This window comes from Erithacus rubecula (assembly GCF_903797595.1).
Source record: "Erithacus rubecula genome assembly, chromosome: 22".
NCBI classification, from domain to species: Eukaryota; Metazoa; Chordata; class Aves; order Passeriformes; family Muscicapidae; genus Erithacus; species Erithacus rubecula.
The window spans coordinates 2,625,054-2,652,654 of NC_136674.1; the positions used below are offsets into that span (position 1 = coordinate 2,625,054).

At 47.2% G+C, this 27,601-nt stretch overlaps 1 protein-coding gene across 1 annotated transcript in view; it reads right to left on the minus strand.

Moving 5' to 3' along the window:
* Positions 1-14,376: 14,376 nt before the first annotated feature.
* YPEL2 (yippee like 2) overlaps positions 14,377-27,601 on the minus strand; it is a 32,216-nt gene continuing 18,991 nt past the window's right edge. Inside the window, exons 3-5 of the mRNA XM_079324879.1 lie at positions 21,720-21,763; positions 20,889-20,997; positions 14,377-19,113 (exon numbers count right to left, since the gene is read on the minus strand). Coding sequence (XP_079181005.1) covers positions 19,024-19,113; positions 20,889-20,997; positions 21,720-21,763 — 243 coding nt within the window. The 3' untranslated portion in view covers positions 14,377-19,023. The remainder of the gene's footprint in view (positions 19,114-20,888; positions 20,998-21,719; positions 21,764-27,601) is intronic.

The following is a 27,601-nucleotide window of genomic DNA, read 5'->3' on the forward strand; positions in this document are numbered from 1 at the left end:
AGACTCAGCGTGGCACTAATTAGCATCAGGAGCTAATCATTAACCAATAGAAGGCAGAATACTAATTAACAAGGGGACTGTGTGACTTGTGCTGACACTTAATTCCTTTGTTTGCTAAAATGTGTAAACAATAAAAAGTTTTGATAGTTGGGGTGCCTGATGTGTGAGATTAATGGCTTGGCAAGGCTGAAATAAACAATCCACGTGTCTCTGGAATGTGTAGATATCATTGCCTTGTTGCACTCCGGGTAACAAATCTGATTTTTTTTAGGGTATAAATAACCCCAAAACTCCTTGTGATGAACAAATGAATGTTTTCAGCCCTGGCTCTGCAGCTCCATCTGTGAATTCTCAGCAGACCTGAAGGTGGCAAGCGCTGAACGCTGAACACAAACCAGCCGCGCTCCGGCTGCCCCGTTTTCCCCAAAATGAGATTTTTGTGGTTTTTTTACCCCTAGCTTGGTGTTTGTTCCCCTCACACATTGTTGTTTCACCCTCCTTTATGCTCTGTCAGTGAAAAGAATCACACAGGGAATTTGGTGTCACAGCAGGAGCAAATTCAGGCCACCCACTGAGTCTGATTATCCCAAATTTCCTCAATTTTTGCCTCTGGCACAATGGGAGAAATATTTCCCCACTAGGAACACACACCTAGGCTTGGAAAATACTCCATCAGTGCCTAGTGTTGCCACCTTCAGCCTTATCTAACCTCCAAATAATTGTTTAGTCTGCCAAAAACCTGGCATTGTGAAATCCCACAATGATTTGCAATAATCTGACGAAAAATAATGGAATGTGTCAATAGACTCTATATTGGTACACCCCTTTATGGAAAATATCAAATTTATTGCCTCACCATTTACTTATTTCATGTTGCCACTGGTAATTTACAATTAATGATCATATACACATTTGAAAATTCAAACACACCCTGATTTCATTTTTTGGTGTGTATTTACCAAGAAGTATTTAATGGTTTTAATAGGCACACATTTATGCACACACACTTGCAGTCTGCAGGATTTTATTTAAATCACATCCTTCTTTTGGCAGACATAGGGTTAGGTAAGGTTTTTCAATTCTCTCTCTTTTTTTTTTGTTTTTTTTTTTTTTTGTCCTCCCAGCCTGGAATAGCAGATTTGATTTTAATCAACCCCTTTGCAGTCTTGAACTTTGTCCTCCTGGAATAAATGCCGTTCATTTAAGGATTTCCCTCTGTCTAATAAACATTAATGAAGCACGCTTTACAATTCCCCTGTGATCTTATCTCAGTTTCACAGATGGGGAAAACAGAAACAAATTAAGGGGTCTGCACACACCACAAATCAAAGGCAGAGCTGGGGGAAGAATCAGGAATCCTAGCAGAATTCCCTCTCCAATAACTGAGAAATGTGCTCCTCTCCCTGCAGCTGCTCTGGCAGTGACATCCAGGAAGACCCAAATTTCTCTTTTCCTGAGGTTTAGCTCCCCACAAAACTGGAATTTATGTGTGGTGACAAAGGACTGTGGCTCTGCCAGCTGGATTATCCCTCAGGATGTCTTTATTCCCTTCTGAGCAGAGAATCTCTTTTCTGATTAGCAGGGATCTAGCAGGATGAGGGGAATATTCCAGTCCCTACACCCTGGGTTTATCCATATTTCCCAGAAGAGAGGAATTTTCATCTCCTAGCTCTGGGCAATGGGGTCCATTCCATATGCCTGTGAAGAATCTATTAATTACACCCAGCAAGGAAAGACAGGTGATTGCCTTGTGCCTGGAATCTCTAAGTGGGGCCACTTTCTAGAGGAGCAATCCCCGAGCTGTGATTTCAGCAGAGACAGAAGAAACCAATGTTCCTGCAAGCTGCACTCCTGTCAGACACCCAGCAGTTTTCCTGACAGCCAGGATTTTTTGTGGCACTGGCTGTGAGTCATTATTGAAGGAGTGTTATTCTTAAAACAGAGGAAGAGTGCTGGAGAAAGGAGGTGTTAGACAGGAAAAAACCCAAACCCCTTTCACACCTCCATCTGCTGTCTTACAGTGCCTTGCTACCAAACATTTACAAATTGACAAGTTTTATTGCAAATCCTGCTCCTCTGGTTAAAAATTGCTCCTTTTTGAAGACAGGATCAGACATTTAGCCTGTCTCCCCTACAATGAATATATTTTCCATGGAAAGCAACAATTCCTGCGGTGCAGTTTTCAGGTTATTCCTAACTGCACTCCCAGGTTTCTGCTAAAAAAAGGCTGCAGGAAATACAGCACTGGCAGGAATCTGCACTGGTTCAGCTTGGTTTGTTCTGCAGGTGGGCAGTGTCCAGCCAGATCCAAGCTGGGAATTGCTCTGGTGGAATAAAATGTTTTTGTGCTGGGAAGGGATTTGCAGTTCCCTTGCCCATCTCAGCTGTGGGGTTGAGAAGCTCCTCAGCCGGGTCTGACTGAGCTGAGGCACAAAGGGTGACAGAACTGCCACAGCAGCTGCTCATCCTCTTGTTTTTGGCCACACAGCCCTGGCCAGCTCCCCCCAAAGCTGATCCCATTCCCTTCCCAGCTGCTCAGGAGCTGTGTCTGCACATGGCCCCGACCTGCAGTGAGTCACAGTCACACACTCGGGTCTCTGTGCCCCAGTTCTGCAAACATTTCTGCACAACCATCATTGTATTCAGCAGAAGAGACCTGGAATACTCACTGCAGGCCTCGGCTGATATTCTTAAAACCCTGCTTTCTCTTTAAAGTCGGTCTAGGAAGTGATTTTGTCAATTTACCCCCCTCACATGTACGCCTGCATCACCCTTTTTAAATTTAACTCCAGTGTCAGATGTGCAGCTGTTTCCGAGGCCACATCCATGAATGATTGCTGCTCCTGCCAGGTGCAAGCCTGAATAAAAAGGTCACGGGCTGGGGAGAGGATTAAGCTTTGGCTCAGCTGTTTGCATTCTCACACAGAGCACGGGCTGTCCATCCATCCGTCTGTCAGCCCTCACACACCATCCAGACAGGTGAGGAGCTGAATGCTGGAAACAATTCAGTGACGCTCGCTCAAAGCCACTACACCGTGTCTGTGGTTTAAAAAAAGCTCCCCCAGCAATCCTCCAAGCAGCCCTTGGATCAGGGAAATGATCTGTGCAGAAATACAGAATGGCATGGGAACAGTCTCCCTGGAGACTGGGGTAGGGCAGATTGGAGAATACCTAAATCTCTAAATGGTGTCTGAGATTTTCATGTTAAATTGGAACATTTTTTTTTCCTTCCCACGCTTACCTTAGGAGATGAAGGGAGGCAGCTTATGGGCACTTAGCACATACTCTGAGAGCAAGCAGGGAGAAAAATCCAGGAGGCACAGAGCAGATCCATCCCCCTGCATCTCCACCTGAAGTATTCCACTGATTCAAGGCCTTTTGTACCTGCAGCAGTGAAAGTTGTTGGCTATTTTAAGACTTTCTCACGCTTGCACTTCTGTTACAGCCCATGGGAGGCTTCTAATCTATTTCTGTATATTAGACATCCTTCCTCTTCTGACTTCCTTAGCAAATGTGCAAAACAATCAATAATTCACTTAGGCCCCACATTCCCATTAGAGTGCACCATGGCTGTGATATTTAAATCTATTTCTGTGACTGCAGAATGAGCAGATATCCTAAACTACCCTGGAGATGCCCTCTTACATGGGACAGCATCTCCTGCCACTCAAAGTAGTTTTATTTCTCCAGCTGTTAAATGTAGGACAAAATACTACTCTTTTGTTCTATATTAAGACCATGGAATAACAGCAGCTGACTTCCCAGCCTCTGTCCTCACGGAGGGGAATGCAGGATGAAGAATTAACCCCTGGCATGAGCTTTTCTCGTGCTAAGTCATTAAGAACAGCCAGATCTCCTTGATGCTCTCCTGCACTGGATAACGAAACCTGGAGTTTGAGGAGCTGGGGTTGCCTTCCTCCCCTCCCCTGGCTTCACCACCTGCTGTAGGTCCAGCTCACCTGGGATTTCCTTCCACTGCTTGTTTGGAAGGATCTGAGGTTTGTGTAGCTTAATTAAGGATAAAAAAGCAGGTTTGAACTCTCCTTACCTGTACCACAGATGCTGTCACACCTCCCAGGAATGGACTCATCCCTTTCATCCCTCTGGCTCAGCTGGTTTTGGAGGGCAGGGCTGAGCTCCAGGAGATCAATGAGTTGACCAAAACTCCAGGAATCACAGGGGGTGTCCAGAGTGACAAGTGCCACATCCCCCAGATTGAGACATCTCTCTAGACCAAACAAGCACTAAAACTTCTGACCAGTGACAGCCTCGAAACCCAGTGACTGGGACACAGAGCAAAATCCCCCTCATATTTTATCTGGGACCCTCCAACCTCTCCCATTTCCTCCTGTCCCCGTGTTTAACCCTTTGGTATCATCAGTGCCCACAGCATCCAGCAGCGAGGGCAGAGCAGGGGCAGAGCCACACACGTCCTGCTAATGACTTCACTTCTTCCAGCAACTCTGGAAAAAAACACAAACAAACCCAAATCCCCGGTCCTGCATAATTGTGGCTCTGTTATTCATGGATCTTAAATCGTACTCCTTCATGAATTTTAATGTGCGGTCCATTTTCTTCCCCCTAATCCTGCATTAGGCTGGAAGCCTTTGTAGAGTGAACATTTGCCCTCCTTCTCTTTTCATCCTCCAGCAGCAGCACCGTGCCTGTCCCCAGGCGCTGCCCTTGTCTCAGCACTGAACTTCTGCCACCCTGAAAGTGTTTTCTGATCAGATCCTGGGGCTGTGCATCCCTGGCAAAGCAGCAGGGCGGTGCACAGGCAGCCTGGGAACAGCAGCTCTGCATTCTGCCCACGGTTTGGCAATCCCGTGCGGTGAGCATGAGCTGTGCAGTGTTGTTTGAGGCAACGCCTGTCTGCGAGTCTTTAACACCGGGTTTTTATAAATCCCCCCCCCCCCTTTTTTTTTTTTTTTTTTTTTCCAGCTAAAACCTCCACAAGTCATCAGGAAGGAGTGAAAGCCTTTCAGGAAATTCTCCTTTCCAAGGAATTCCTGATGAGTGGTACACAGGAGCAAACCACAGACGGTTCCACACTGTCACAAGCTCTGAGATGCTGAAATGATATTTAGGTTAAAAACCAGACAGGACCATCAGATACTCTCCTGCAAAATGCAGTTTGAGCCTGTTCTTTCACTGCTGAATTCAATAATTTGTTCAGCTGAAGTGATGCTTCCAAAGGGAAGGTACCCAGCCTCAGTTTGGATAGAGGAGGAAGCCATGGAAACCCTTGGAAACCATCCCTGAGGAATCATTCTGCCAGGTCTGCCCCGAGGAGTGGAGTCTACAACAAACTGAAGCAAGATGCTCTGTGTTCAATTGCCAAGAATATCTCAAACCCAGCCCTTCCATGTGTCTCACAGAACCATTATTAGATGATAAGGAAATAGTGTACAGTTCTCAGTTCTGACCTTCTAAAAATATGAGAACTTTGATATATAAATGCATGTTGAGGACCTGGCTGGCACTGACTACAAATATTCCCAATTCCCTTTAATTCCACAGCACTTACAGAACTTGGTAATATTTATTTTTCTAACTTATCCAGAACATACCCAGTGTTCTAAGGATTCCAGCCCTGGGGACAGTCTGTGTGCCATCAGTGCACCAGGCATGAATCTGAAAATCTGATTTGATTTAAACAACACTGACCTGATGAGAAGCGAGGAGTCCCAACCCAGCCTGCAAATCCCATCTGTTTCTTATTTCTATTATGGGTGAGCTAAAACCCTAAATCCACACAGCTCTGAGCTTTGAAGCCAAATTTTGCAGCTTGAGTCCATTACTAGCAAATGATGACTGCTAGCCCAGCTCCTTAAATTGGAGGCTGGGATTTATAACAATGTTAAATGAAGCAGATGGATTGCAGGGTGACTAACAGCTAATCTGGGAAGGCACTTGGAGACAGAAATTCATGGATTGGTGAATAAATTGGCCCACCTCTTTGTTCCTCATAAAATTCTTATCAAAACACTCATGGTTAATGGTGTTCTGAGGGTTAACTGGTGTTTGAGAACTCCTCTGATGCTCCTCAGCTGTTGGGAGCTAATAAAACCCTGCACTGACTCTCTGTCTTAGTTATTGTATTAAGTTACAGTTTTTGCTGGCTTTTTTTTTTTGCAGCAATTTGATGTCAGGAAAAAATCTAATCCACAAAGCAAGCAGCTTTTTAGCTTTGTGAGAAATCAAAATGAGCATATTCAGAAAAAAAAAAAAATAAAAAAGAAAGCAAGCCTGGTCTCTGTCCTTTAATTCCCAAGAACAAAGTTGGAGAAGGCTGGTCCCCAGTGGGGGTGGAATTTGGCAATTCCATTCCCCTTAGTGCAGAGCAAACCTGTTAAATATATAATGGCTGAAGGACAACGTGGATTGGAAAAATAAGATTGGAGCTGTGAGGCACCTAATTATTTTCCATCCATCCACCTTCACATTAAACCCCAGGGTTTGATGCTTCTCCAGCTGCTGGGGCAGCCACTGAGTTTTTGAAGTGATGCTCTGTTTATAGAATTGCAATCACTCAGAATTGGCCTTTGTTTGGAGAAGGATCCCTGTCCATGCTCACTAATGGCTTCTTCTGATCCCATCCAGTGTGGAGGATTTCCTGAGCATATTAAAAACATTCTTCACTCTGCCTTTTTAGTTTAGCCAAAGGTTTAATGACTTCAGCATAAGAACTGTGTGTTTGAACTAGATTTGCCTCCTGACAGCTGATGTGTGCACTCTGTTCCCTCCCTGTGCTCACAAGGGCTGGAGCTGCTCACATGAGAAATTTTTTTGAGGTAAGAACCTGTGAGGAAATGTTACCCAGAAAAAAAACTGTGGCTGCAACACCCCTGGAAGGGTTCAGGTGGGATGGAGCTCTGAGCAACCTGATATTTTTAAAGAGTGGAGATTCATCACTGCAGAGATAAGTGAGGATTGTAAAATGTCCACAGCAAAACCAGATTTAATTGTCCTGCAGGACACGTGAGACAGGGAGAGGCTGGGGATGGAACTACAGTTCCTGATTGCCAGAGTGCTGCATCTGCATGGTAGGTTTAATTTCACTCTCTAGGACTTCATATTTTTTCTGAATTTAGAGCAAACAAGAGTGCAGGACATGAGGGAGGGCAGGCTGGCAGTGCAGGGCATCTTCTCCCCTGCTCCTGGAGGAGAGGAGGTTAATTAGCAAATTGTAATCAGTGCCTGGGGGAGATCAGCACCTGAACACATTTTGGGGTCCACACAGCTCATTAAACCCATTCATTAAAACATCCACAACACAATTTCAGTGTGGACATAAAAAAGACACCTCCCTACCCCTGTCCTGTTGGACAGTGTTGGGCATTTCCCCCTCATTTAATACTCTTCTACTGAGCCTGAACTGACATCTACAAGCATAGAAGTGTTTACAAACAAACCACCAAAGCAGCTGACTGACCAAAATTTCCTTCAGCCAAAAGAATTTGCACCCTCAGACTCATCAGACATGCCTGAGACTCATATAATAACTCCCAGCAGTGCACTCTGACAGGCTGAGTTACTGATTCTCCATAATTCCTTTTTTGTGCCATGAAATATCATCTCCTCTATCTAAAGCAAATTGATCTTTTCACCCAATCTGTTGGACAGATCTCCCATTTAGTATTCAATTACTATTTCAGGAATAAAACCAGTTTGTGATGCAGACATCAACATGAACTCCTGGTGTCTGCAGCAATCCCAGGTGTCTGGAAGGCAGCAAAAAACCCCTTGGAGCAGCTGCTGCCTCTGCTGTTTTATCATAAATGAAACAAATGCAAGAACTGGAGAGATAATCAGGGAAAAAGCAGAATATTTTGGTCAGGGTTGGGTTATGGGTGTCAGGATGGGCATGGACCTCCTTGGGCTCTGCAGCTGAACTTCAACCACTTAATAAATGTTTAGAAGTGAAAGGCCTTGCACTGTTACTGGAAGGAGCATCAGCAGTGACTCAGGGATCTCAAACACAGCTCCCCAGGCTGGGTTTGATCCCCAGGCTGGATTTGATCCTCAGGCTGGGTTTAATTCCCAGATTGGGTTTAATTCCCAGATTGGGTTTGCCAAGGCTCCATCCCAGGTGTGACAATGACCCCTGGGCAGCACCACAGCCTGCTCCTCACTCAGCAGGAGGCAGCTCCCAGCCTCATCCCAATTAATCATCTCCTAATGACTCTCTGAACTGGGAGGATTTCCTTAATTACACATTAGACTTTAATCAAGAAATCAATTTTTCACGCCACCCCAAAGCTGCGGGTGCAGGGAGGGGCTGGGGTGTCCCTGGCCCTGCACAGGGTGGAATTATCAGTGGAATTTGGGAGCAGTGAGTGCCAGGGCTGGGTACCAAATCAAGCTGGAAGTGATTTAATTAAGATCCCTGCACTGCCCAGAGATTTTTCCATGTGTTTTTCAGGCACCTGACACAGATGCCAGGCACGGCTCAGAGCCCCTGGACAGGGTGGCAGAGGATTTGTGTTTGCTGCAAAGTGGCTTCACCCACTCCCAGCAAGACCAACACAGCCCTCCTGGAATTAAACAAAAACCAAATACAAATCCTGGGGGTGCTGGGATCTGCTCTGGTGTGACACTGTGCCCAGAAGTTAATTAAATATTAACCTCACTTTTCTGTCCCACTTTGCAGGATGCTGCGAGCCAGGGGTTTATCTGGTTGTTCCTGCCCTGATCCAAACCCTGATCCAAACCCTGATCCATTCCCTCTTTCCCTGGTTTTGTTGAGATTCACTCCAGCCAGAGCTCCTTGCAGCATGGCTCAGATTCTTTACACTGATTAATTACTGGGTGGGGATTAATTCTCTCCCTTCTGGGTGGCAGAGCCAGCCCCAGCCAGTTTTATTTTTCCTGGTACCCTCCTTCCTGCCCTGCACAGATGATGAGGCTACTGGGACAGGGCTGGGATTTCCAGTACCTGCTGCCTCTGTGAGGAGCTAAAAATAAAAAACCATCTGCTAAAAATACTGAATGATCAAGAAAAAAAAAAAGCTAAACCCCAGAGATCTCCCTGGACTGTGAGGATTAATTTTAATTTCCCTTTAATCCAGACATGAATTGTGACGTCACTGCTGGCGGGCACAGCTCCATGGACAGAAGCTGCAGTTCTGCTTCCCCAAATTTTGGGTGCATTCCAAAGGAGAATGGACACACGACAAGCAGGAGGCCAGAAATGTGTCCTAAATCCTGTGGCTGCAGCTCCCAGTGTGTCCTTCCCCAGCTCCAGCCTTTGTGCCTGCCTGCTGCCACTTTTGGGGAGCTCTGATTCTGTGGGAAAGAGCAGAAAAAGGGACCAGAGATCCCAGATTACAGCCTGGGCTTCTGAAAAATAAGATTTACCAATACTCTCTGCTTTTAAGGGAAGGGAAACAGCAGTCAGAGAGAATTTGTGATCCTCCAAAGAGACAACAAAATTAATTCCTGGAAGGAATTACTCATCTAAAAGAGCAAAGGATGTTGTACACTCAAAAACCTCAGTGAGCACTGCAGTGCCCAGGGCACACAGCCCTCCCTCCAAACCCCTGGGAAACACTTCCCTGGCTTTATCCCAGTTTAAACAGGGATAACACGAGCAGAGGGCACACACTGGGCTCTCCCTACTCAGGCTCAGAGGAAGGAAACATTTTGGGGGTCCTGAGGCAGGAAGGGCTCAGCCTCAGGAATATTTTGAGCAGACAAAGGCTCCTAGTTTGAGGTGTGATTTATGTGCAGCAGCACATAAACACCTGAAAGGGGGTCTTTAAAAACACCTCAGGCTTCACCACAATGCTGCTGCTGTGGGGCTGCACGTGGAAAAAAAATAAGGAAAATGAAATGTAAGCAATTCCTTAAAAGTGCCTTCAGTCCAGGAGTGATCAGAGAGACAAGTCAATATTTTCCTGGAGAGGAAACTCTGCTGTGTTTACACCTGGTGCTGTTTGCTCTCAGTGTTTGCCCAGGGCAGGATGTGGGGAAGAATTCAGGGTTTGTGTGGAGGAAGCTCTGTGGTTTCAGAGCTGCAAGGAATCTCTGCACTGGGTTGTGTTTCTGTGAGTCCCAAACAAGGGGCTGCTGTTGGGCTGGGGCAGGGCAAGGTGGATAAAACCCAAATATTTCATTCAGGAGGGCCCAACCTGCAGCTTGGTCTGCAGGACTTTTCCCACGTGGTGGCTTTGCTCTGCTTTTTGGGAAGATCCCCATGGCTGCCTTCAAGATTTCCTCCTCCAGCTGCAGGCACTAACCCAAAATTTGCTGTTTGTGCCACCCTGCTGTGGCAGATGCTGGGTGACATCCCATGCCTGGCACAGGGGGATGGGAATGAGCCCTGCAGCTCCTTCCCTTCCCTGGGGAAAGCTGGGTCTGTGCAGGTCAAGGCTGTGCATCCCCAAAATCCTGCACCCTTTGTTCCCACTCCCTCCTTGGGGCATGGATCTCCCAGCCCAGGGTGGGAATCTCCCATAGGAAAACTGACAAACCCCCCAAAATGGTGGCCAACATGGAAATATTTCCCTGGGATCTGACAGGATGAAGACCCTGCCAGCTCCCTGGTGGGGGTGACATGGAGCTGGAAGGTGCCCCCTGATCCCTTTGCTCACCAGCCTGGGAACAGCACAGAGCTCTGCCCTTCCCTGCCAAAGGTCAGGATTAAGCTCCACAGACCTTGGCAGGGGTTTGTGCAATGAAATTCCCTCCAACACCTCGGGAAAGGCTGGGCTGAGCTTCCCCTCCTCTCCCTCACTGGAGTTTGGGGTGGTTTGGGCAGCAGAGCTGCCAGGGGACGTGGCTGGGCTCCTTTTGTGCCTCCAGGATCTGCTCCAAATCCCCCCCACGAGCCTTTAATCAGCTTCCACCTGGGATTAGCTCAAACATTCCCAGCCTCTGGTTCAAAATAGCTTTTCTTGCTTGTGGGCAACTAATCCAAAAGGAGCCCTGTCCCCTTTAGGCAGCACCTCCAGCCAGGGTGGGGTTTTCCTAAGGCTTGAACCTTGCCTGGCTCCCAAATGGTTTTGGATTGAGAACCAAGGGCATGGAATGCAGGTGTTCAGAGCTGGGTTGTGATGGGGATTCACAGAAACAGCTTCAATAAACCCAAGCAGAGCCTGGCCTGGTCCAAGGCAGGTACAAAGAGCACAAGAGCCCAGTTTGGGCTAAATTATTTGTATTTTGAGGAAAATTCGGGTTTGGCACATGAGATTTCACTCAGGAGCTCACAGACCCCCCTCCTGCTGACAGCAAACTGAGCCAAAAAAAACCTCCCTGTTTATTGAGGACTTGAGGATGAACTGAGCAAAAAACCAGCTCCTTCTGCAGGATGGATCCTACAAAGAAAAAGAGCAAAGAACTGCTGGAAACTCAGAGAAAAAAACAAACTGCTGGAAACCCACAGAAAAAAAAAAAAAAAAACCCAATCATCTCCCACAGCACCCAGAGGAGCAGGCAGGTTGGGAGGGGACGTGCAAGCAGTCACATCCCCAAGTGCAGCTGGTGACGTGGCTGTGATTGAATAAAGGACATTATTAGTGCCCTGCTAATGGCTGCAGGCGCCGGCTGCTGGCAGCTCCCAGCCCCACACTGCTCATTCCCACCAGCCTGCTCCAGATTAAATTCACCTCCACAAGCCTAAAAAGGATTTGCATCAACAGTCCCCCCATCACAGCCTCCTCCTGCTGCCCCCATAACCGGGTACATGGAGCCACAGCAGCTCAAATCCTGCAGCCAGGCAGAAATCCCAGCTCAAATTAAAGAGAACACAGCCTCAGCCCTTCAGCCACTTCATTTCCTCCCTATAAAACCTGCTCCCACCTGGCTCCTTCCCTCTGAGCTGCCACAGCACTGAGCAGCAAAACCCAGCTGGGGTTCCAGCAGCAACACCACTCCAAAAAAAAAAGCAAAAATACATCCAGAAAGCAGCAAGACCTGGGGATTGTGGCCTCAGTGGCCTCCCAGCCATCACTCCTGGGGTTTCCCCAGTCTTTGCCTCACCAGCAGGGCTTGGGGTGTTGATGAGCTGTCCAGAAATTGATATATTGAGGTGTTCATTTTAGTGTCCTCAGAGCTTCTGTTTGGTGCCACGAGGGCTCTGCTGCTTCCCCCTGGCTCAGGCATCATCTGCACCATGGTTCATCTCCAGGCAGGAAACTCCAAAAAAGAAAAATCCCAGTGAGGCAGAGATGGAGCAAATCCCCCCCTTTGCACAGGGTGGGACATCTGCCAGCAAGGGGACCTGGCAAGGATGGGGAGCCTGAACCCTCAGAGCTCCAGCTCCTCCAGCACCAGGGCTTGGCTGGGAGAGCCCCTCTGCTTCTGCCTGAAACCTCCATAAAAATAGCACAATGATGGGAAAATCCTTGTTTGGGTGGAAAAGAAAACACCAGTCTGGCTTTTCTGGGGAAGCAGAGCTCCATAAAAGCTCCAAAAAGCAGCATTTGCTGTTCCTGTCAGGAGTCCAGAGCCTTCACCCAGGGGCACAGCTCCACAGGGTGAGGCTGGGCCCATGGTAAAGGATTTTATGATTTTTTCCCCAAGTATTTCAGTTCATCATCAGAAGTTTCCATGCACTGGGAACAAATCCTCTGCAGGAGCCCAGTGGGGCAGCCCCTGCTGGGAGCAGCTGCTTGATCTTGAGCCATAAATAACAGGCCAGGCTGGAAAATCTCCACGGGGAGATTTTCTCCATGTTTTTGTCACAAAAGTCGAGCTGGTGATGTCTGTCACCCCCTGTCCCTGCTGTCCTTTCCCTGAGTCCCCCAGTGCCTGCCCTGGCAGGGCTGATCCCCTTTACAGACTTGGGGTGCCCTGACAGATGGAGGGATTTAATCCTGGAGAGATTTAATTAAAGGTGCCCATCCCTGCACAAAGTCTGTGCTCACAACACCCCCAGATTCCCCAGAACACAGCAGAACCCTGCCTGGCTCTGTGGCTTTTGGGGGCCACATGGAGAGGGGTGGCACCAGGGCTCTGCAGACAGGTGACCACGTTCCAGGTGACATTTCCTGGCTCCTTCTGTGGGACATTTCTCAGTCAGCAACAGAGAACAGGCTCAGCTCTATTTATACCCCACCCTGGAGCTGGGTAAAAATAACCCCAGTGTGTTTGGCAGCCTGAACTGCTACTGAAAATCCTGTCAGTGAGAAAACCCTGCTGGGGTCAGAGCCAGGCTCCTGCTGGGGGAGGAGGTGCTGGGGAAGCCCAGGGGCATCCACAGGGTTGGAGCCTGAGTGGGGAGGGAAGGGATGGAGTGAACCCATGGAGCAGCATCCCTGTGTCCCAAAAACCCAGCTGGGAGACAGAGCAGGAGTGTCAGATTGCTCTTGAACTGGGATTAAAGGCCACTGGTGCTGCTGTATTTTTAGCTTTGTGATCATCCTTTGAAAAAATCCCTCATTGTGGCTGTGGGATGGGAGAGGAGTCAGAGCTGCCCCCAGCTCAGCCCTGCTGCTCCTTCCCCAGCTGCCCTGGGCTTGGGGAAGGTCAGGGTGACTCCTGGAGTGCTGTCACCTTGGGGGGAACAGGAACCCTCCATCCCTCCATCCATCCCTCCATGGATCCATCCATCCATCCATGGATCCATCCATCCATCCATGGATCCATGGATCCATGGATCCATCCATCCATCCATCCATCCATCCATCCATCCATCCATCCATCCATCCATCCATCCATCCATCCATCCATCCATCCATCCATCCATCCATCCATCCATCCATCCATCCATCCACACATCATCCATCATCCATCATCCATCCTGGCTGCCCCACACAGACCCTGCAGGACATTTTTTGGGTGATGTCCTTGTCCCCAGGGGAGGGGCAGTGACTCTTGGGGACACACACAGACTGTCCCAGGCTGGTGTGGGGCCAAGAAGAGCCATTTAAGGGTTTAGTGAAAGCAAGATCCCATTCCCTGACCCCACTGTCCACTGCCCAGCCCATGGGGTGTCAGTTCCATCTCACCTTCCTTGGCCTTCCTCACCCCCAGGAATCCCCCAGCTCCTCTTCACCTTCCTCACCCCCAGCTCCTCCCAGGAGCAGCTTTGCTGCCCTGAGCTCACCTTTCTAACCCAAAGAGGGTTAAGTTGTTTTTTCAGCCCTGTGGGAATTAAGGGCACTCAGCAGCACAGGGCACTGGGACAGGGCACAGGGACAGGGACAGGGACAGGGACAGGGCACAGGGACAGGGACAGGGAAAGGGACAGCTCCCTGCCACCTCCAGCAGTGGGATGAACAGGGATTGCATCAGCCCTTCCCAAAAATCCCAAATAAAGCTCTGCCTTTCACCTGGCTGTGCTTTATCTGAGCAGGAATTGCTGCCCCATCCCCTGGGAGCAGCTCTGGATTGCAGAGACTTGCACAGAATAAAGCAAAAACCTTCAGCAGCTTTAGTACTTGAAAATTTTATTTTCTCAAATGAGCACCAACACATATTGTAAATATGACAAACAATACACCTCCCTCTAATACTGAAGAACTATATACAATGTACAAATACATGAAAAGGTGAAAACCAATTATTTGAAAACAAACAATTGCATTTATGACTGAAGCAAATGACCTGAAAGAATATGCCAAAAAAAAAATTAAAATAAGATCAAAGAAATAAAAGTATACACAATTTGTAAACACAAGAGCATCCATAGACAGGCTGGTATTGGAAATATTGTCCTTAGTTTTGTCAGTGGGGAAAGCATTCCCATTTCCTTAGGAAGAACAAAACAAAGGATACACACAGTTGGAACAATGAGAACAGCTTATTTGTGGTTGTACCTTACACAATGCCATTCTGCTTGCATTTAAATATGTTGATTTTTTATTTTTTTTATTTTTCTGAATTCAAGATGATTTTGTTTCCCCTCTTCTGCTCGTTCTTTTTCACCAGGATTTCTGCAGGAAATCTCTGTCTGACCTGATTGTTTCTGAGCACTGAGGCCTCTCCCAGAGCTCCTTCCCACTGAGCTGAGCTTGTGTTTGGTGTCCCCTCTTCATCCCAAAACTGCTCCCAGAGCAGGGCAGTGCAGTGAAATGCATGATTCACACACTTAACAGAGAAAATTCTCACTTGATCATCACAAGAACAACAGGTTTGATTTGGCAGGGTTTGGTTTTTTTGCTTTTTTTTTTTTCCTGTGTGGTTTGAAGTGCACCAAACCCAGAGAATTGAACAGTTCTTGAACAGCTCCTTGCTCAGCAAAACACAGTCCAGTGGTTTGTGCTGTTGGTCCACTTTGGGATAAACAAGAGACCAAATGAAATAAAAACAAAGAAGGGTGAGAAGGGGGGAGATTAAAGACAGAAAGGAGAACAAAATAAATGAACTTTACTGCCACGAGAGGTAAACTTTTACTCTAATTTGTTATGTAGCAGCCTGGTTATAAAACTAAAACAACAGAAAAAAAAACCAAAAAAAAACAAAACAAAGAAACAACAAAACCTCCCCTCAAAAATAAAACCAGGATCCAAAGATTTATGGTTTAGGTTAAAATCCACATGGAGTTAAAAGCTCCATCCTCCATCCCTGCTGCCCTCAGCTGCAGCTCCTGCCCAATCCCAACTCCTGCAGCTCCAGATCTGCTTCATTCTGGTGCAGGAGAAAATCCCAGACCTGGAGCCCTCTGAGTGCCCCTCCCAGCCCAAATATCCCCCCAAATATCACCAGATCTGCCAGCTGGAGTCCCCTCTGCTGCCACAGCCACAGGAAACATGGATCCACCTCAGAGGACAACATAAATTATGATTTTTGTTTCCCTTTGAACATATTTTCCAACAAATACAGAAAGGAAACAGGATCATCATAAAGAACAAAGACAAAAAAAAAAAAAAAAAAGTGCTCTCAGGGAGGGGCTCTGAGAAAACAGCACCAAATATATTATTTCTTTTAAAAAAATTAAATATTATTTACAAAAGTATATTTCACAAGATAACGTCTGGGGGGTTATTTTTTTTCTGCTTTGTATATATTATCATCTGAATATTCTTACAGGGGTCAGGATTTCACACCAAGACAATCCACCAAAGCAAAAACAATTTAAAACTTACTCAAGTCTGAGCTTTGGGGTAGAGGGGGGGATGTAAACTCAAGGGTGCTCACAGCTGCCCAGACACCAAAAAAAGCAGGAAAACTCACTGCTGTGTTTTCCCAAGGCTGCTGCCCTTGGAAAGCAGCACCAGGGGCCACATCTCCATTTCTCCTGGGAAAAGGCCCCAGCTGGCTCAGCTCAGCAGGGAATTCTTTGGTTATCTCTGAGTTTGTCACTCTGAGCTTCCCCCCACTCTGCTTTGGAGCCACCAGCACAGATCCCAAATTCCTGCCAGCCCCCAGGGCAAGCAGCAGCCAAATCAATCAATCCATCAATCAATCCATCAATCAATCCATCAATCAATCCATCAACTCTCCTGTTGACTGGACACACACAGGAGCTGCATTCCTCCTCATCCTCCTGTGCAGGACATCACAGCCACACACCCTGGGCTCCCAGCTGGGCTCAAGGCTCTCTGATGGGATAAAAACAATTAAAAGCAGATCTAGACCTTGCCCTGTCCAAGCTGGGACTGGTTGCCATGAAAAGCCCAACACTTGTGGCCAGTAAAAACCAGCCAGGTCTGATGGGGCATTGTCCTTCATTGTCCCAAATGAATGGATAAAAGCACTGCCAGCTCTCTGGAGCTGGTGTAAATCAGAGCAGCTCTCTGCACAGCCCTGCCTTTTCTAGCACTTCTTCATCAGCAGCCACTCCAAATACCAACATCAAACCATGAGCCCTGTGTGCTCTTCTCAACCTCACAGGATTTGGGATGAGCCCTCACCTCTCCCAGCTCCTTTAAAGGCCCTGTGGAGACTAAAGAGATCTTTGAAGAACAGGAATTGCTTCCCACTAGTCAAAACCCAATAAATTGCCATGGATCCTCAATGAAAGGACAGGGAAGTGGCACCAGGTCAGTGCCAGAGTCCACAAGGCAGCAGCTGCTGTGGAATTTTTGATTTTTCCAGGATTTGTCACCGGAGGGAATGTGGCTGGTGGAAGCAGAGACAATCAAAACAAAAGCTGAAGCAATTGTTACACAGCCAGAGCAGAAGGTGAGGGCAGGAGCCACCTCTGGACAGGTTGGGCACAAACTCCATCCCCTGCAGGAGCCTGGGCAACTCCTCCTCATTTCTCAAGGCTGTCAAGAACAGAGCTTTGAGAGGGAAAAAAACAACCTCTGCTTCATCAGCTTTGGGTTTCAGCACAAGGATCCAACACTGAATTCCACCCTGATCCTTAAGGAGAGTCTCTGTTCACATTCCCTGCCAATTTAACAACAAATGACTCTTCCACAGCCCCCTGCAACCTCTCAGGGCTGGGCCAGTGGCAGCAGCTCACAGCTCCAAAGCTTCTGTTTCATAAGGAGTCAGCACCCCCTGCACAAAACTCTTTCCTTCTGGATTAAGTAAGATTTCCCCCCATGGATTAACCTACTTGAAAGAATTCTGCCAACAAAAAGAAAAATTCACTTGGGGAGAGAGAACTGAGCTCCATAGTTCTGGGATCTGCACCAGATACTGCCTGGATTGCTGCAGAGCAAACTCCTCATGGTTATTTTGGAGTAACACAGTTCCCCTCTCACACACAACACCCCTTCCCCAGCACCCACCTTGGGAAGGTGCTCAGGAATTCCCATGGAAAAACTAAAATGGGAAGGACTCCTTGTCCCTTGCAGTTCTGACACCCACACCTACCCCTCAAGGCATGGATCATTCCAGGGCTGGTGGGAAGATGTTGAATTTCTTTTCTTTCCCATTCTCCCTGTGCCTGCAATGGGCTTCTGGGAGTGGGAAAAGGGGGGGATGATTTGGGGAGGAAACCTCAGGGCTTGAAATATTCCCCTGTGCAACAGAACCAGCAGAACCCTGCTCCCTCCTCACCCCACTTCTGTGCCAGCCTCCCCCCTGGAGCCTGGCATTCAAGGAAAAGGTTCTGAAACAGCATTTTCCTACTTGCACTTGGGAAAGATTGGTGAGACACCACCCAGGGTGCTCAGCAAACCCAGGGGTACCTCTGGCACTCTGTCCCCATCCTCCTCCTGCAGGAATTTGCTCTCCCTTGCCTCACATGTGCCTTTTTTTCACCCCACATTCCCCAGGCTGCAGCTCCAGCCTCCTGGTGCCTGAGGTGGTTTTCTCCTCTCTGGAGGGCTCCAGAGCCAGGATTTGGTTTCTCCAGCCATGAGCACTCTCCCCATGGCTCTGCTCCACTGGCATGTTCAGCCTCCCTACCCTGAACCACCAAGACAAAGGAGAGGCAGGGAATCTCTCCAGCCTCCAGGTCCTGAACTCAAGCAGTGAGTTCATAAACTGCAAACAAACACAGACTGGGGGGGGGGCTGGTTCTGCCTCGGGCTCGGCCGATGCATTCAGGATTTGGAGAGAAAACACAGCTGTGAGGTAATTCCTGTCCTTTCAGACAAGGAGATACTTCTCTGTCCTTTTCAGACAAGTAGGTATTTCTCTATCCATTTAAACAAGTAGATATTTCTCTATCCATTTAGACAAGTAGATTATTTCACTGTCCTTTTTTAGACAACTCGATATTTCTCTGTCCATTTAAGACAAGGAGATGGTTTCAAGCCTCGCTTAACCAGGACTGAAAGGAGAAGCCCAGCATCACCTCCTGATGGTTCCCCCACTCCCCCACCCCTGTCCCACCTTCTCCTGCCCAAGCCTCGGGCACCTGGGAGGTGCCAGGAGAGCCCAGGTGAGGCTGGATCGAGCTCTGGGCACATGGAATGGCTGTCGGGCATTCGGTGCGTTCTCTGAGCCAAGAACAGAGAGAGAAGCAGCCAGGGTCAACTCACAAACAGAGACAAAGCAAAGAGACAGAGAGACAGAAATTTAGAGGCCAGTCACCAATAAAGATGGAGAAGGGTGTGAAGATGCTCCTGGGTTGCAGAGCCTCTAAATGCATGGAACCAAGCGTTCAGTCACTCTCTCACTCTCGATAAATGTTCGGTTGATGGCGTCTCGTGCACGCTGCTGGGGCTGGCCCTGCTCTCAATCCCAGCCATTATCCTTGATCATGTGAGCCAGTTCAATGATGTATTTGCCTTCTTTATACTTCTGGCTGCTTTCAAAAGCGTGTTCCTGCAATGAGATCAGGAGGGGGGGTGAGCTCCAGGTGAGGTTTGGGTGGAAATCGAGTCGTGGGGTCAGAGCTGGGAGTGCTGGTGCAAGTCTGAGCTTTGCCCACTGAGAGAAAGTCACCTGCAGGTCTTGGGTTGGCTCTCAGGGGAATTATAAGGGAAAAAATCTTAACTCCTGCTTCTAGAATCTTAAATCCTGCTTCCAGGATCTTAAATCCTGCTTCTAGGATCTTAAATCTTACTTCTAGAATTTTAAATCCTACTTCAAGGATCTTAAACCCTGCCTCTGTAATCTTAAAACCCTGCTTCTGGAATATGAAAATTCTGCTTCTAGAATCTTAAATCCTGCTTCCAGGATCTTAAGTCCTGCTTCTAGAATCTTCAATCCTACTAATAGAATTTTAAATCCTACTTCTAGAATCTTAAACCCTACTTCAAGGATCTTAAACCCAGCTTCTGTAATCTTAAACCCTGCCTCTGTAATCTTAAACCCTGCTTCTGGAATATGAAAATTCTGCTTCTAGAATCTTAAATCCTACTTCTAGGATCTTAAATCCTGCTTCTAGGATCTTAAATCCCACTTCTAGAATCTTAAATCCTACTTCAAGGATCTTAAATCCTGCTTCGAGGATCTTAAACCCTGTTCTGGAATCTCAACAATCCTGCTTCTGGAAATTTTAAAATTTTGCTTCTAGAACCTTAAATCCTGCATCTGGAATCTTAAAAATCCTGCTTCTGCAATATTTAAAAATAAAAAATAAAAAAAAATTTCCTGCTTCTGGAATCTTAAACTCTGTCGGAATCCTAAGACCTGCTTCTGGAATCTTAAAAATCCTGTTTCTGGAATATTAAAAATCCTGCTTCTGGAATCTTAAATCCTGTTCTGGAATCTTAAAACCTGCTTCTGGAATCTTAAATTCTGTGCTGGAATATTAAATAATGCTACTGGAATATTAAATCCTCCTTCTGGAATATTAAATCCTGCTTCTAGTTGCCTTTACATGCTGGGAAAAAGGAATTAGCAGCATGGAACGTGCAGATTTCTGCATCCAATGGCAACTGATCCTAGGGCCAGGATTTAGGAATCATCATCATTTAGGTAAAATTTATTCAAGTTTGTTAGAAATAAAGTGGTTCTCTCCCTGGGAATGGGATTTAATGTGAATTTAATATGGGAATGGGGTCCCAGGAGAAGATCCCACTCTAAACAAGTCTGTGCCTGCAGCTGTGGGAGCACCCAGGGAACCCCTGGGATCCCCAAAATCCCTGAGCTTCTGCATGGATTCCTACCCCAAAAATTCCTGATGCTTTCCTTTTTACAGCCTTTCAAATGACTTAGTGAAGAAAATTTCTGTGCAGAGGCCATGGACACAAACTAGGATTTGTTTAGACATTGGTGAAAATGTTTGGACAAAATGGTGTGGGCTTCCAGAAGCAGAAATTAGGAGGTAACCTTAAACTTTATTGGAAGGTAATTGAATTTTTAAAGAGCAAACAGATAAACTCATGTTCAACAGCATTTCCAGTGGGAAGGACACAGGATTAATGGAGCATTCTATTATTCTGATAACATCTACCAGAATAATAGAAAAAAGTATGAAATTACCACATTTAAATGTCACCCCACCAAAACCAGGTGTAAATTCTTAATTAAAAAAAAAAAAAAACAAAACCAAAAAACAAAACTACATTAAAGCTGATTCCACACACCAAACCAGGAGGAAAACCAGCTGGTGATGATGAAAAACCTGCATTTTGGGCTCCCAGAATACTCACATATTTCCAGCCCAGGGTGGTTTTGCAGTTTTCACAGTAAATATCTGCCACGGCGTGCAGTCCTGTTAATAACACTCGCTCCTCTGCAGGGCCACAGCCCACGTTCACTCTGGGACAAAAAAAACCAGATGCTCCCCATTAGTGGTGCTCCAAAAAAGCTGACAATGATTTCATTGAATGTTTGAAAACCTGAGCAGGAGGTTTCTGAGTTTCCCAGCTGTGCCTGGAAGTCACCAGTTGCAGAAGGAAAAGGTAAAAAATGGGATTTTTATTTCAATAAAAAAAACCTCGATGAAAGCTTTGGGCAGGAGATTAATAATATTCTTGTCACTTGTGCTAATTAGGTATTTGAGAAAGATTTTCAATTTGAGAAATTGAGAAACTGGCACTTTGACTTTCAGAATTGAAAAATGGGACTGAAATCAGCAATTCTGCCTAAAGACAGACCAGCAGTGACCTCCCCAAAACTACTCCCAGTCACGGGGAAAATCATACTCATTTTTTATGAAGTGCATATTTAGATATCACTGATCTCCACATTTACAAAACTCTGGCTCTTTGGTCTCACTACATCCTGGGAGAGGAGGATGACTCAGCCATTAGCTCTGATTTCTCAAGCTGATGACGAAAAAAAATCACCTTTTCCTTGCTGCTTATCTGAAACCTCTACACGACTCAAATATGAATCAGGGGCTATTTCTGCCTCTTTGTCCAACCATTTGCAAGAAGCTCCTGAGTTCCAGGCAGAGGTTTTCTGGAGGAAATTATGGTTTGTTTTCCTTTTCCAGGAGGGTTTTGTTAAAGGTGCCCCGATGCGCGCAGGGTACTCACACGGAGTTGAAGAGGTAAGCTCGTCCTTGGCTGCCCTGGAAGGACTGGAAAGCAAACAAGAAAGAAAACAAAGCTCAGTTGGTTGCTTGAGAGGAAAAAAGCAGCTGTTCTCCAGCTGTCCACAGGACACATCTGGAATTTCCAGGGTTTTCACACAATGTGCTGCTCCAGAGTTGAGTTTTCTCTCTGATGTCCCAGCAAAATCTCTTTTCACCCTTTTGGTGTTTAGGAACTTCACTCCTCAGCCTCACCTGAAGGCTGCCAAAAATTGGTTTGAATCTCTTTTCAAACTGCATTTGCACATGGATTTTTACCTTGGGAATTGCAGGGATTGGGATCTGTCTGTGCCAGGAGCTGTGCACACACAGTTCTGAGATTTCACAGAAGGCCTTGAGGGGTGTGCAAGCCTCATATTCCCACTGGGAGATCTTCAGGATGGGGCTAAACCCAGCAGGAGATGGAGATGGACAAGGACAGGAGAAGCACAGAGCAAAACCAAAAAGCAAAGCAGCTCAGATAACCCAGGCACATCCTCTGTGCCCCATATGGAGAGCATCTCCATGGCAGGGCAGGGTTTTGGGGGGCTCAGGGCAGTGCCCCCCTGGCAGGATCCCAGTGTGACAGTGTGACTGTGACAGTGCCTGGCTGCAGGCACCCAGTGCCACCTGCATTTTTAATGTGCTCTGACAGGCACAGGCTGAATTAAACATGTGGTGCTGTCTGCACACAGCTTACCTGGTGGGACACCTCTGCACTGAGGGGCAGGGGCTGGGCAAGTCAAAAAGCTGCTCTGCTGGACCATTTAATCCTTTACTTTGCACTTCACCAGGATTCTTGGAATGTTTAGTGGCTTTTTTTAAAAACCTCAGCTGATTTCAGACCAAAAACCCTTAAAAGGGGGAGACAGGGTTTTAAGGGAAAAGAGAAACATATTTTACCTCTGAGCCCTCTAACAATGATCCTTCATTTGCTGAAGAGCAACCCCACATCACATTCAACAACCTTTGGGGGGTCCCTGCTCTCCTTGGGCTCTCCCCTTCCATCAGTGCCCAGGTCCAAGCCCTGACAGCTTCCTTGGGAAACATCCCCAACTGCAAAATGATGCTTCCCAGAGAGCAGAGGCACCTCAGGGGGCAAAAATGCCAGGGGGCAGCTGGGCAGGGAGCCACAGCCAGCAGTGCCAGCTGCCTGTGAGGTCTGCATGGCAGCTCTGCCAGCTACAAAATCCCTGCCTGGCACAGAATTCCCTGCTCCTGCAGGGATAACTCATCTTCAGAGGACTCTCAAGCCCAATATTAGTTGCCACCCAGGGCACAGAAGAGCCACTGTGGACCCTGAGAGGATGCCTGAGGCACTGGGATCTCTCTCTGACTCAGACCAAAGCAGTGCCCTGAGGATTGCCTCTTTTCTTGGGCAGGAATTAAATAGGACACATGGCTCAAGCATGTTGGTGTAATTGCATTTATTAGAGAAGCTTCTTTTAATCTCTCTGCAGCACTCAAGCTCTGTGCTGCTGCTGTCATACCCCTCACACAACCAGACACACCCTGCAGCATCCCAGGGACCCCAAGGGATGATTCCCTGCTCAGAAAGGAGATTCCAGGCACTGCCTGTCCCTGCTGCAGGACTGGGGTCCATGGACAGGGGTCAGGGATGAAACTCAGTCCCACAGCAATGAGTGAACCACCAGAGCAAAATGAAAGCAGATGAAGCTTTCTCACCATCCAGCCCTTCCCAGTAAATATTCTCTGTAAATACCAAAGTGACTGAGTTTGCCAATAACAGCAACTATGGGAGCAGAGCTTTTATTGGGACAGAAATAGGATTTTCTGTATAAAGGTCTGTCTTTAATAAACAACAAACCCAGTCCCATCAGCTGTGCTGGGGCTGACTGAACATTTTTCCACTCCCAGGGACAGCAGCATCCTTCCAGAGGTGCCTGCCCTTTCTCCCAGTGCTTGAGGGTATCTAAGGGTGGTCACTGAAAAAAAAAAAAAAAAAAAAAAAAAGACATTTATCCCCTGCCCAAGCAGTTTTCAACAAACCACTGCTCAGTTTTCAGTGCTGTCTCAACAGTCACCCTCCAGCCAGCAAATGATTTGGCAAAACTTTTAAAAAGAAGGGAGAGAAGTTTGGTACCCACCAGATCCCCAGTGTCCTCTGCAAGACTAAGCTCTGTATCTTTGTAAAGGCAGCTTTTATCTAGGTGTAACCTGAGAATTTCCTGACATGTTCCTGCTCTTCCAGCATGCCAGAAAAATTGGCATATGCTGTAATGGGAACTACAAAATCAGAAAAAACAGGTGTATTTATACACAAGCAGATGCTCTTGTATTTGTTTTTGTTGTTCTGTTTGTTTTTTTAAGAGACAAGCAAAGATTTCCACAACACACTTGATTTTCACTGAAGTGACAGCCAGCAGCCAGACCTACTTTCTGTGCTCTGCATTTTCTCTGTGTAGATTTTCCTGATCCACATTCAAAGGTGCATCTCAATCCCCCTCCCACAGAAACCCAGACTCTCTGAAACAACAGCTCCTGGCATCACTTTCCAGCTGAAAGAAATGGAAAAGATTTTTATGGTTTTTGCTTCCCACTGGAAGCCCCAGCACATATTTTTTCCTGCAGTGCTAATGCTCAGTGTCTGGCTGGGAACAACACATCTGGATGTGCCAGCAGCACAACCCTCCTTCCCCATCCTGTCTGAGCCCTCTAAAAAATCAACTTGAGTTGGGATTGGAGATGAACAAGCTCATTCCTCCTGGCACTGGGCTCAGGAGCCCTCCCCACCCCTGGGTGCTCAGAAGAGAAGCACCCAAAAGCTGCAGGGCCCAGGAGAGCTGGCTGGAGCATCCAGGGATCCTGGAGCAGCAGTTTGGAGCAGATCCTCTCCCTCCCCAGGGCACAAGCTCCATGTTAAGATGTTTTGGCAGCTGCTCTGGTTTAAGAAGCTCCTGCCACCCAATTTGCAGCCACTCTTAGGGTCCCTCAGCTGTGCTGATCCCAAATTAGAGCTGTGAAATTGCTGTTTTAAAAACAGATGTTTTGCAGGGGGTGGGTTTGAGGGAAATGGTTTTTCCCTCTTTGCCCTGTTAGCCAGTTAAAGGACAATTCCAGGGGGGGGGCTTCATGGTCAGAGTGGGGGGCAAACAGAGTCCTGGGGAGCAGGGAATTCTCTAAATGTGATGGTAAAGAGGCAGAACTGCAGCTCTGCTGAGAGCCTGAGCCTGCAGAGATTGAGCCTAAGGCTGAGCCTGAGCCTGCAGAGGCTCTTGGGCTTTCACAGGCACAGCTGATCCAGCCCTGCTGCAGGAGCAGCACCTGCACCCACACCCAGCTCCTCTGGAGACACAATTCCTGCCCAGCAGGGTGAATCCTGCTCTGTTCAGCAGCCACCACCTTGGAGCTGTTTGGGTAAATCCATTGTTGCATTCTGCTGTCAGCCCCTGCTGCTGAGCCCAGAGCACAGCACAGGGTCCCCCTGGCAGAGCCCCCCCAGGAAGGAAGGGCTGTGCCTCCCCACCACTGCTGGAGCTCATTCTGCACCTCCAGACCTTTGCTCTGGCACATTCCCCTCTCTGCTGACTGCTGGAGACACAGCAGGGAGTTCTGCCATTCCATCAGTGATGCACAAACTCTGAAAGCACCCTGCACCTACAGCTCCTCATCCCAGCACAGCCCACTCAGCAGTTCCACTCTCTGCACAGATGACAGGATTAACACCCTGAGTCTCTGTGACAGTGTTTGACAATAGGCTAAATACAAAAAGAGCTGCTGGAATCATCTGGAAAAAGAGGAAGCAGTTGCCAGGGCTAAATGGCTGCACTCTGATGTTCACTGCCTGCAGCACAGAAAACCCTCCCTTACCTATATCCAGCTGGCAGCCTCTGAACAATCCAATAAAACAGAAAAAATGAAAAGGCAACTGGCCCCAAAGAGGTCCAAGAGGGAGAGGGAACAGTGTGTGCCCCTTCAGGCTCTGCTCCTGAAATAATTCCCACTGCAGGGATGCAAATGGAGCTGAGGACTCGAGAGCCAGGGCAAGGCAGGGCAGGCAGGAGCCACAGGAACCAGGATTTTCCAAAAAGGAAACATTCCCTGGGATATCCCCACAGGGCAGAAGGTGTAGTGGGAGAAGGGATGTTACAAACCTGTGGGCACTGAATTTGTGCCTGAGAAATGCACACAAGCACCTCTCCAGACAGATCTGGCATCACTGATTTCCTCCTTCTGGGTCTGAGTCACAGCAGCCACAGCACTGACACTCAGATTTACCTATTCCCACTACTGATTAAAACACCCAAGGATGAGATGTTCTCATAAAATACAGGGAGACCTTAAAGTAAGACAAAATGTGGTGTCAGTACAACCTGACACAAGGCTGAGCACCAGGATGTGCCCTAAATCCCAGTTTACCCTGTGCTCATGCTTAATCCCAATTCCTACTTGCTGCTTTCCAACATCCTACACAAAGCTCAGCCTGCATGGCACCTTTCAAGCCTGATTTGATTTAATTTGATTAAAAGGATGAGCCCTGGAATGTGTTTAGAGGAGCCACTACCTGTAACAGCACCAGGTGTGTGATGACTCCATCAGGAGTTTCCATGAGAGTCACTTGAGCAGCAGGGAGAAAACAGGAAAACAAAAACCTGTGAAAATTCCTAAACAGGAAAATAAAAACCTGTGAAAATTCCTAAACAGGAAAATAAAAACCTGTGAAAACTCCTGCTGCAGAATTCCTGCCACCATCCATTCCCATCACACCCCAGCATTTCCCAGGGGAGCAGCAGTTCAGCTGCTTGGTCCTGTACCCACACAGGCTACAGAGAGCTCCTCAGGCTTCATAATTAATGAATTAATTGCACCTTGCTCTGCTCACAGGAGGGGCAGGCCATGACCAGATTAAAGAGATTCAATTTTGCTGTGATTACACCAGCCACAGACCCACACCAAGGGAACAGGTTCCATTATTCCACCTCGTGCACAGATGTGACCTTACCCTGCTCCAGCTGCATTCCTGAGTTTTAATTGAGTTTTACCACGGGTCCTTAATGCTATTTAAAGCCCAAAGTCGATAAGGAATTAGTGGACCAAACTCATCTCTGAAATAATTCAATTAATTCAGCATGGCTTTATTCCCCTGCAGTTTATGCTGCTGTGCAAAAACCCAGGGAATGACCAGGATCTGCTGCATTCCAGATTTTGTGGCTCAGGTTGTGAGCAGGAAGGTGCTCACAGATGAAAGGAATTTTGTCTGGTTTTATTCTGAATATCATTGCAATTTTTTATTCTGCCTCCCAAGTGTGGATCCAACCCCACTGCAACCTACAAGGATCCTTGTGCTCTGAAATCCCAGTGCTCCAGTGCCATTCAACAGCCTGCTGATCCCTAAAATCCTCTGACAAATTAAAGAATTTAAACCATTAAAAGAATGGTCTATTTAAAAATCCTTTTCAATAAGGACTTTTTTTGGTCCAGTTTGGTTTGGTTTTCAAAGGGAGATTCTTTTACCCTTTCACATTTCTGGGTGCTGGAGCCAAGAAAAATCCTCATCTTCACAAAATTCCCAAAAAATAGCCACAGTGGATATTCAGGATTATCCCTGGAATATCACTGCCCAGGAAAATGGAAAACCACCAGGCACATGGGGATGGGATTTAAATGGGTCAGAATCCAGGGGCACATTCCCAATTATTAATCCACACCCAGAGGGCAGGGCAGGGGATTTCTCTCAGAGGGGAAATTTTGTATTTCAGTTGCAGAAGGGAGAATTTCTTCTGAGGCTCTGCAATTAATGAAGAGCAGCACTCAGGGAAATACAAATTGCCTAAAATTGAGGGGGTGTTTTTTCCTGGAGCACTTGGATTTCTAACACAGATTCAG